Source organism: Sinocyclocheilus anshuiensis, unplaced genomic scaffold (assembly GCF_001515605.1).
Source record: "Sinocyclocheilus anshuiensis isolate Anshui unplaced genomic scaffold, SAMN03320099.WGS_v1.1 scaffold132, whole genome shotgun sequence".
Taxonomy (NCBI): Eukaryota; Metazoa; Chordata; class Actinopteri; order Cypriniformes; family Cyprinidae; genus Sinocyclocheilus; species Sinocyclocheilus anshuiensis.
Genome location: NW_015555730.1, coordinates 723865 through 735005, shown reverse-complemented (window position 1 = coordinate 735005; position 11141 = coordinate 723865). Strand labels below are relative to the sequence as shown.

General features: G+C 36.1%; 1 protein-coding gene across 1 annotated transcript in view; it reads right to left on the bottom strand.

Moving 5' to 3' along the window:
- Nucleotides 1–2004: 2004 nt before the first annotated feature.
- The window catches only part of LOC107672858 (unconventional myosin-Ig-like), a 60228-nt gene continuing 51091 nt past the window's right edge, over nt 2005–11141 (bottom strand). Inside the window, exon 22 of the mRNA XM_016466233.1 lies at nt 2005–2557. Within this exon, the coding sequence (XP_016321719.1) occupies nt 2395–2557 (163 nt within the window). The 3' untranslated portion in view covers nt 2005–2394. The remainder of the gene's footprint in view (nt 2558–11141) is intronic.

Sequence of the window (11141 nt, the reverse complement as noted above, 5' to 3'; positions counted from 1 at the left end):
CACAATCATTTATGCTGCATATCTTCTTTTCAAGCACGCTAACAATAACTGGTTCAGACGTTTCTTCTGTTTAAGACAGAGGACTACAGAGTGCTGCAGAGATGACATTTTTGTAGGCCAAAACCTGCAAGTTACTTGTATTTTAGCTCTTCCAGTTCCATTGTCCTGAAGTCAATGGGTTTTTGGTTAAATGCCTGAAATAAGGCCTGTGGTGAACACAAGCTCAAGATATTTTCATGTTTTATTCCACAACATAAAATACATCAGTAAAGCTTTTACTAGTCTTGAAAAAGGCAGTTGTCAACAAGTGTTAGACAAGGGGCTACAGAGGTTGTCGGGACATCTTCACACCGAACAGATAAACTCAGCATTGCTCGCTTTCACAGCCTCATTGTGTTTATAATTGACCTATCGGTAAGCCCCTCCCCTCAAACGCAGATGAGCCAATGGTAGTCGAGTATCAGTTGCACGGGGAGCGGAACTTGGACATCTTTAGGTTTCAGCGCCATAGAGAAACATTGGAAAATCCGAAGCTTGCATCGGTTTAATGGTGTTTATGCTACAAAAATGGAAAAACGATGTGCTTAGGGTACTTGTAACACTAATTCCAGTTATCCTGAGAGGATTTATTTAAATTTATTTTATTCCATCTCCTAAATCCAACCAAAACAGAGCAAAATGTCCCTAAGCATTCAACCCCAATCACAATGAAGATGAAAACGTTCATTTTCTGGTTGTCATACTCTAATTAGTTACACTTTTCATCTGCTCAAGCAGAATGTTAATGTCATCTTGTGCTTCAGCAAGGTATCTCTGGCTAAAACTAGTTAACGTTCACACTAATTCCAGGTATCCTGAGAGGATAGGCAATGTAATTTATTTTATTCCATTTTCTAAATCCAACCAAAACAGAGCAAAATGTCCCTAAGCATTCAACCCCAATCACAATGAAGATGAAAACGTTCATTTTCTGGTTGTCATACTCTAATTAGTTACACTTTTCATCTGCTCAAGCAGAATGTTAATGTCATCTTGTGCTTCAGCAAGGTATCTCTGGCTAAAACTAGTTAACGTTCGCGTTAAAGTTAGTGAGTCCATGCTAACGTACAAACCTAAATAGCGAACTGTTCTCATGTGCAGTGAAAGTCAAAAACACATAAACGAAGGTCTATATTAGAGTGCCTCTCCATATTAATCTGGTTAAATGTAAATTAATTCAATCTTACTTTGCGGTATATGAACGGTGTTGATCCAGGATGTTGTCATTGTGATCGTGACGACCGTAACATAATTCTCCCGTTTGCATTGTGATCTGTATTTTTACATATTTATTTTAATATCTTTTATATATCCCTCCATGGCATATTTAAGTCCCACTTGAAGGTCCATCTGTGTCCCAAATTGATCAGAAACACCTCGGAAGAAGATTTTCACTGACAGCTGTCATTGTAAGATAGTGAGCAACTCTGTTTGTTTGTCCGAGTGAGCAACAGTAACTAAGGGGGGGGCGGGGCTTACTGATCAATTGATTGGTCAATTGCACTCTTACAAACTACACTCTCAGAAAAAAAGGTACAAAGGTTGTCACTGGGGCGGTACCTTTTCAAAAGGTACACTTTTGTACCTTTTAGGTACTAATATGTACCTTTAAGGTACCAATATGGACTCTTTAGGTACAAAGGTGTGCCTTTTGAAAAGGTACTGCACCAGTGACAACTTTTGTACCTTTTTTTTTTCAGAGAGTGTATTTTAACTCAAACTTTAGGGGAAAATGTTTTTAAATAAATACTGGAACAGTTGTGAGGCGGTACCTTTTCTAAAGATAAACTTTTGTACCTTTTAGGTACTAATATGTACACTTTGGGGACTTATATGTACCTTTAAGGTAACAATATGGACTCTTTAGGTACAAAGGTGTGCCTTTTGAAAAGGTACTGCACCAGTGACAACTTTTGTACCTTTTTTTTTTTCAGAGAGTGTATTTTAACTCAAACTTTAGGGGAAAATGTTTTTAAATAAATACTGGAACAGTTGTGGATAACACTGAATTCATTTATAGCCTACGTTTATTTTTCTACTTCTGGCGATTGTATTTATGCTCCAAAATTCAAAGCTGTGTTTAATTGTGAAGATTATCATGATGAACAAAGCGTGTAAGAATCATGAACTTAAGTGCTTATTTTCAGCAATAATCTAAAAGCCATTGGAAAAATCCTATTCGAGGGAACCAGTGTTATACTAACTTCTGGTTGGCCTACAAAAAATCACTTCAACACACTATTTAATAACAACAAAGTGCATTGCTTAAGATTGGGAAAATCTGAAATTTTGTTCCACTTATGTCCCATCTCTGACTGAATGGCTGAATACTGTTTTATGTCCTAAGCATTGGCTTTACTGATGGGGCAGCAGTAAGGTGAATCCTGTTCGACTCTTCTTGAAGTCTGCAGCGGTCTGGCCGGGTTTGGTCTCGACGGTGATACTCTTAGGTTTCCCGCTCATGTGTACCTGGAACACTGTAGAGCACACTTTGACCGGCAGTGGAGTGTTCTTCACTCTGGAATAAACACATGACATAATTACTCCAGATTCTAGCCAACGCTGAACGCATCCCATAAATAGCTTGTGACAGCTCTCTCAGCTCCCTGCGGCCTATAAAAAGCAGTCAAAGCTTTGCATTCAATTGTGTTTTTTGCCGTTTTGTAGTGGTTCATGATGAGAATGCAATGAAGGAGACACATGTCCTCCTGACACACAGCTGCAGAGAGACGGTGACTCAGCCCTGCCACATGAAACAATAAACCAACTCATCACTCCATGCCTTAATAAATGGCTGGTCTAATCAGTCTAATCAGTAGTACTTGTTGAGACTATTGCTCATATCAAGGATTAAACTTCATGTGCACTACTGTTCAAAATTTAGGTAGGATTTTTTTCTTGTGCTCACCAAAGCTGCAAAAATTCAGTAAAAACAGTAATAATTTTAAATATTGCTACAATTTGAAATGACTGTCTACTGTTTGAATATATTTTTAAAATGTAGAAAAGCTTGAGGTTGTTAATTTTTGAAAGACGTCTCTTATGCTTACCAAAGCTGCATTCATTTGATCAAAAGTACAATAATATTGTGAAATATTATTACAATTTGAAATAACTGTTTTCTGTTTGAATATATTTTTAAATGAAATTAATTCCTGTGATTAAAGCTGAATTTTCAGCATCATTACTCCAGTCTTCAGTGTTACATGGTCCTTCAGAAATCATTCTAATATGCTGATTTGCTGCTTAAGAAACAATTCGTACTATTATCAATGTTGAATATTTTTGGTGGAAACTGTGATAGATTTTTTTTTTCAGGATTCTTTGTTGAATAGAATGTTCAAAAGAACAGCATTTATTTAAAACACAAATCTTTTATAGCATTATACTGTAACAGTAGTCTACTGTAAATAATCCTGCAGAAAACATAACATTTTAATTCATTCTTTAAGCCATGCTGGTTGTTTTTTGACTGTAGAACTAATTTATTTTGCTCTATAATAAAACTGACCAAATAATTTATGTGATACAAATAAAAAGACAGAAAAACAAGGCTAAAGTGTCTGTATGGTATCCAGTTATACCTAAAATGCACATTCAGGATTTTATCAGCCTATTATATAAGTGGTCCAGAGATGGTAAAGTGGGCTCAAAAAGTCCCATTTGATGGAGTCAAAAATAATGTTTTATGTAGGACAGAATAGATGACAAGGGACACCTCTACTGTCTGATCTTGTCCCTGTTCCCTAAATGCAAAGTCCTCTCGCTTCCTCAGAGCCTTTCAACATGATCACCAACTCTCAGAGTGAGAGGACAAGCATGGCACACAATGTCAGAAGTTTACGGGTTTTTAACTGACCTCTAAAAACCTTTATGTAATGCTGTACTTCGAAATGTTGTTCAATTTCCTGAAGTTTTCTGCCAAGTTATTTCATTAATCTAAAAGGTAGGAGAGGCAATGATATATTGTGAATATGGACACAGCTGGATTCTACCATTCAGGTCAGTAAGATTTTTTAAATGCTTTTGAAAGTTTCTGAAAGTCTCTTCTGCTCACCAAGGCTGCATATAATTGATAAAAATACAGTAAAATAGCAATATTGTGAAATATTACAATTTAAAATGTTTTCTATTTGAATATATTTAAAAATGCAAGTATTCCTGTGACCAAAGCTGAATTTTCAGCATCATTACTCCAGTCTTCAGTGTCACATCCTTCAGAAATCATTCTAATATGCTGATTTGCTGCTCAACAAACATGAATATTATCAATTAAGAAAACAATTTTGCTGTTTCATACTTTTGTGAAAACTGCGATACAAATTTTTTTCAAGATTTTGTGATTAACAAGTTCAAAAGAACAGCAGTTTTTTTAAAACTGAAATCTTTATAACATTTTAAATGTCTTTACAGCTGTTACGTTTGATCACTTTAATTAATCCTTCTTGAATTAAAGTACTAATTGTTTAAAAAAAATTGGACCAGTAGTGTACCATAATCATGATGATTTTTGAACATTTTCTTATATTTTTGCAACATAAATGTTTCATTTTATTTCAAAAGATCTCTGGGTTGCATCATTAACTATAGTAAAACTGGATGGTCTTTTGCCCTCTGTCAGGTTTTCTCTTTCCATCCCACCCCAAACCATGCAGAGAAGCACTCATGCTTTCCTCATAAGCCCTCCAACAGGTGGATGGCCGCGGGTCACGCAACTCCTCAGTTCTCCTGTTCCCTTTCCACTCAGCTGTTCCCATCAGGGCTCCAAGCCACCAACCCACTGACCTTCTTCTGATTCACCAACTTACCAGAAGAAGGCCAGAGAAACCCAACACTTGAGGACATTAACCGCTCCCGATTAAGATTTAAGGTTAAAGAAACAGTTTACCCCGAAAAAATTATGCCATGAACTCTTTGAATTCAAAAACTGCACAAAGAGTTTCTAAAAATGCAACTTTTGTGTTGCAAAAAACAACATACAGGGTTGGAACATGACATGAGGTTGAGTAAATGATGACAGAATTGTCATCTTAAGGAACTATTCCGGAGCGATTCGGTAGATCAGTGGCACAGTGGTTTTCGCAGCTCCTCTAAGAGCTTCAGGAGGCGTGCGATTCCTCAATGGTGCAGGCTTGCGGTGGAGTTGACCTGCTTTTCCAGGGACATGGCGCCCCAAACAGTGAGAACAGGCTACAGTCGACTGCATTATTTATTGCTATGGAAACCATACGACAGAACTGGGACGCAGCAGCAACTTCGTACGGTTCTTGCGTGCCCTGGAGAACGAATCTTCTTTCATTCATTCAGCGTTTGTACAGCAGCTATAATCACATGTGAGTGCACATCTCCATGTCCGTTACAGTGAATCACTGACGACTCTGTTTTGGGCCGTTCCTGGAAAACACACTTCATTACATATTCCAGATCTGCTATTCCTGCAAGCCCGTCCCTAAGAGTGGAAACTGACTCAAGAAAACACACGCAAACGTGGCAGGCTGCGTCCCCGGGGCCCGGCTGTCACTGCGCATACTTTTTGTTTACCATCACACCCTGAGTTTGGGCCACTGTGGGCTGCGTGTGTTTGTTTGCGGTCTCCTCCTAATGGCCTGTTGAGTACATCACCAGCAAAAGAGGCGAGAGCACTTCTTCTAACAGTGTCCCCTTGAAGATACCATACTAAATGTTGCATTACTTTATTACAAATCTTTTTGTCTTTATGATGATGAAATTATTGAGCAAAATTAGCAGTATATGATATATACATGAGTCTCATTTTGTTTCTCATACACAATAAAAAATATATTTTTTAAAGTCATAAATAGATTACTGAAGTACATTTTACAAGAAAATACTATTTGAATTTCACACTTAAATCAAATTGTTTTGTGAAATCCACTAGCAATTTCTAAGTGAAAATTGGTTCAAAATAAATCTTTTTTTTTAAGTGCATTTTTGTTTTTCGGTGGCTTGATGTGAGAAATATTTAATATATATGGTGCAAGAATGGAGTTTTGAAGAAAAAGGCACACTAGATTAAAAATTCTGATGCTAATTTTCGCGTGTCCGTTTAGTCCACGAGAACGTAGGGTGTCCTATTCGTCATTTTAGCGTTCAGAAGGGTGCTTGCGAGCGCCCCCTTTGCGGCCGTTATGCACCCTCACTGGGGCGAGCTCCGCAGCAGACTTCTACCCGACAGTCAAAACGGCATTACGTCACAAAAGTGCGGACTCAGAGGAAGGCCGCGAGTGTTTAGGGTGCCATTTGGGACAGGGCCAATAGTCTGCTCTATGAATGTGCGCTCCGCTCATGCTCACCGGAATAGCTAAGTCTGCTCAAATAACACACCAACAGGAAATTTCTATGTAGTATACTTGTTCCTGTTGTAACATGGCAACGCGTGTCCGTTTAGTCCACGAGAACGTAGGGTGTCCTATTCGTCATTTTAGCGTTCAGAAGGGTGCTTGCGAGCGCCCCCTTTGCGGCCGTTATGCACCCTCACTGGGGCGAGCTCCGCAGCAGACTTCTACCCGACAGTCAAAGCGGCATTACGTCACAAAAGTGCGGACTCAGAGGAAGGCCGCGAGTGTTTAGGGTGCCATTTGGGACAGGGCCAATAGTCTGCTCTATGAATGTGCGCTCCGCTCATGCTCACCGGAATAGCTAAGTCTGCTCAAATAACACACCAACAGGAAATTTCTATGTAGTATACTTGTTCCTGTTGTAACATGGCAACGCTGGTAAAATGACGCTACCCTCTCGTTCACTGATCTGCTCCCCGCTATGCTCTCCTCACATGCTCTGATAATAGCTTTGTAGAACTAAAAAAAAGTTATAGCTGATTCTGTTGCATTGAACAGAATAAAAATGATATATTGTTATTTAATATTAATATATTTTCTGTCCAATTTTATTGTGTTACTTTCAGTAAAACTGGTTATTTTATTGGCTTGTGTTTTTTTAATTCAGTATCATTAAAATTATTGATTTAAATGAAAAAGTCTTACAAAATTGCTTTATATTATTTAATAAAATAATCAATAATTATTACAAAGCATTTTCGGTTTCGGTTTTCGGCCAAGTGCATCCAGAATTTTCAGTTTCGGCCCAGAATTTTAATTTCGTTGCATCCCTACTTATATCACATATGATAAAAAGGGGCATAATAGGTGGAAATCGAGATGCTTTTTAGAATTCTTTAATAAATAGAAAGTTCTAAAGAACAATTACTTGAAATTAGATTTTTTTCTAGTATTAACTGTCAGTTTCTATCAATTTAATGCATCTGTGTTGAATAAGTATTAATTTCTTTCAAAAAACAGTAGTATACACCATGTTAATAGATTATGACACAAAATTTATATATGTATTTTTAGTAATCTATCCCAGTCAAATACAACCTGAAATCTACAGTACAGTGTATACAATTTATGTAATCATGAAACTTGCATAGTTCGTGTCGACTGCATACAATTCTACTTACAATGCCAAAGTTGAGTGCAATAACCTGCTCTGTAAGCATAATTATTGTAAGGAGAGAATACCAAACAGTCACATAAACAGGCTTGTGTTTTTTTGCTGTAATTCAGCTCTTTATGAACAAACTAAAAGCCTTCTGGGCCCTAAAACAAACCACAGCAGTCCTAAGACTCCAGGAGTGACCATTAAGAGTCCATTTAAAACACACTCAGCCACACACACACACTCCTCCTCCTCCACTACTCCCCATCATCTCTCCTGCAATCCTAATTAGCACTTCCTCAGCTGCTTGGCAACTATCGTCGGGGCAACAGCAGCATCTGCGTCCCACAGAGGTGTGGAGGAACGGGCTGCTTCACTGAGTGCGAGTAGGGGGAAATCAGGGTAAACTGCTGGGCCACAACACATGCAGATCCTCCATGTGATGTGACAAATGACAACTTCACCATCACCAAAAAGAATGAAAGGAATAGAAAATTCTGTCATCATTTGACTTTGCGTGTAACAGACTCAATGTAAGTCACAATTCAGTGAGAACTGCACACACAAATATGCACACTTTTGAATATTCATACTTGTTGCATCATGAGACATTCTTTCGGTGTTACTGACGTCAAACCTGGTGGAAAACATGTTGAGAATTTTAATATGCGTAAATGAGAACGGAATTTGAGAGTTTCAGCAGAGAGGAAGCTTTCCTGTGCAGAAGTAATTAAATTTCATTCTGTTCCTCATATAAAATGTATCATATGGCTTATATACAGTAATGCACAAGTCACATGGACTTCTATTTCCACCACAGAATAAAAAAAATAAAAGTAATTTTTTTCTTTTCTTTTTATCTCACAATTCAGAATTTTTTCTTCACAATTCTGTCAATTCTTACAATTTTGAGTCTATATCTCGTAATTCAGTTTTTTTCTGCCATTGAATAAAAAAATAAAAAAGGTAATTGCAACTTTTTTTCGCATAATTCTGAGTTTATATCTCAATTCTGAGTTTATATCATAATTCTGAGTTTATAGCTCAATTCTGAGTTTATATCTCAATTCTGAGTTTGTATCTCAATTCTGAGTTTATATCTCAATTCTGAGTTTATATCTCAATTCTGAGTTTGTATCTCAATTCTGAGTTTGTATCTCAATTATGAGTTTATATCTCAATTCTGAGTTTATATCATAATTCTGAGTTTATAGCTCAATTCTGAGTTAGTATCTCAATTCTGACTTTATATCTCAATTCTGAGTTTATATCTAAATTCTGAGTTTATATCTCAATTCTGAGTTTATATCTCACAATTCTGAGTTTATATCATAATTCTGAGTTTATAGCTCAATTCTGAGTTTATATCTCAATTCTGAGTTTATATCTCACAATTCTGAGTTTATATCATAATTCTGAGTTTATAGCTCAATTCTGAGTTTATATCTCAATTCTGAGTTTATATCTCACAATTCTGAGTTTATATCATAATTCTGAGTTTATAGCTCAATTCTGAGTTTATATCTCAATTCTGAGTTTATATCTCACAATTCTGAGTTTATATCATAATTCTGAGTTTATAGCTCAATTCTGAGTTTATATCTCAATTCTGAGTTTATATCTCACAATTCTGAGTTTATATCATAATTCTGAGTTTATAGCTCAATTCTGAGTTTATATCTCAATTCTGAGTTTATATCTCACAATTCTGAGTTTATATCATAATTCTGAGTTTATAGCTCAATTCTGAGTTTATATCTCAATTCTGAGTTTATATCTCACAATTCTGAGTTTATATCATAATTCTGAGTTTATAGCTCAATTCTGAGTTTATATCTCAATTCTGAGTTTATATCTCACAATTCTGAGTTTATATCATAATTCTGAGTTTATATCTCAATTCTGAGTTTATATCTCAATTCTGAGTTAGTATCTCAATTCTGAGTTTATATCTCAATTCTGAGTTTGTATCTCAATTCTGAGTTTATATCTCAATTCTGAGTTTATATCTCAATTCTGAGTTTGTATCTCAGTTATGAGTTTATATCTCAATTATGCGTTTATATCTCACAATTCTGAGTTTATATCATAATTCTGAGTTTCAATTTATGTAATCATGAAACTTGCATAGTTCGTGTCGACTGCATACAATTCTACTTACAATGCCAAAGTTGAGTGCAATAACCTGCTCTGTAAGCATAATTATTGTAAGGAGAGAATACCAAACAGTCACATAAACAGGCTTGTGTTTTTTTGCTGTAATTCAGCTCTTTATGAACAAACTAAAAGCCTTCTGGGCCCTAAAACAAACCACAGCAGTCCTAAGACTCCAGGAGTGACCATTAAGAGTCCATTTAAAACACACTCAGCCACACACACACACTCCTCCTCCTCCACTACTCCCCATCATCTCTCCTGCAATCCTAATTAGCACTTCCTCAGCTGCTTGGCAACTATCGTCGGGGCAACAGCAGCATCTGCGTCCCACAGAGGTGTGGAGGAACGGGCTGCTTCACTGAGTGCGAGTAGGGGGAAATCAGGGTAAACTGCTGGGCCACAACACATGCAGATCCTCCATGTGATGTGACAAATGACAACTTCACCATCACCAAAAAGAATGAAAGGAATAGAAAATTCTGTCATCATTTGACTTTGCGTGTAACAGACTCAATGTAAGTCACAATTCAGTGAGAACTGCACACACAAATATGCACACTTTTGAATATTCATACTTGTTGCATCATGAGACATTCTTTCGGTGTTACTGACGTCAAACCTGGTGGAAAACATGTTGAGAATTTTAATATGCGTAAATGAGAACGGAATTTGAGAGTTTCAGCAGAGAGGAAGCTTTCCTGTGCAGAAGTAATTAAATTTCATTCTGTTCCTCATATAAAATGTATCATATGGCTTATATACAGTAATGCACAAGTCACATGGACTTCTATTTCCACCACAGAATAAAAAAAATAAAAGTAATTTTTTTCTTTTCTTTTTATCTCACAATTCAGAATTTTTTCTTCACAATTCTGTCAATTCTTACAATTTTGAGTCTATATCTCGTAATTCAGTTTTTTTCTGCCATTGAATAAAAAAATAAAAAAGGTAATTGCAACTTTTTTTCGCATAATTCTGAGTTTATATCTCAATTCTGAGTTTATATCTCACAATTCTGAGTTTATATCATAATTCTGAGTTTATAGCTCAATTCTGAGTTTATATCTCAATTCTGAGTTTGTATCTCAATTCTGAGTTTGTATCTCAATTATGAGTTTATATCTCAATTCTGAGTTTATATCATAATTCTGAGTTTATAGCTCAATTCTGAGTTAGTATCTCAATTCTGACTTTATATCTCAATTCTGAGTTTATATCTAAATTCTGAGTTTATATCTCAATTCTGAGTTTGTATCTCAATTATGAGTTTGTATCTCAATTCTGAGTTTATATCTCAATTCTGCGTTTATTTCTCAATTCTGAGTTTGTATCTCAATTCTGAGTTTGTATCTCAATTCTGAGTTTATATCTCAATTCTGAGTTTATATCTAAATTCTGAGTTTATATCTCAATTCTGAGTTTGTATCTCAATTATGAGTTTATATCTCAATTCTGAGTTTATATCTCAATTCTGAGTTTATATCTCA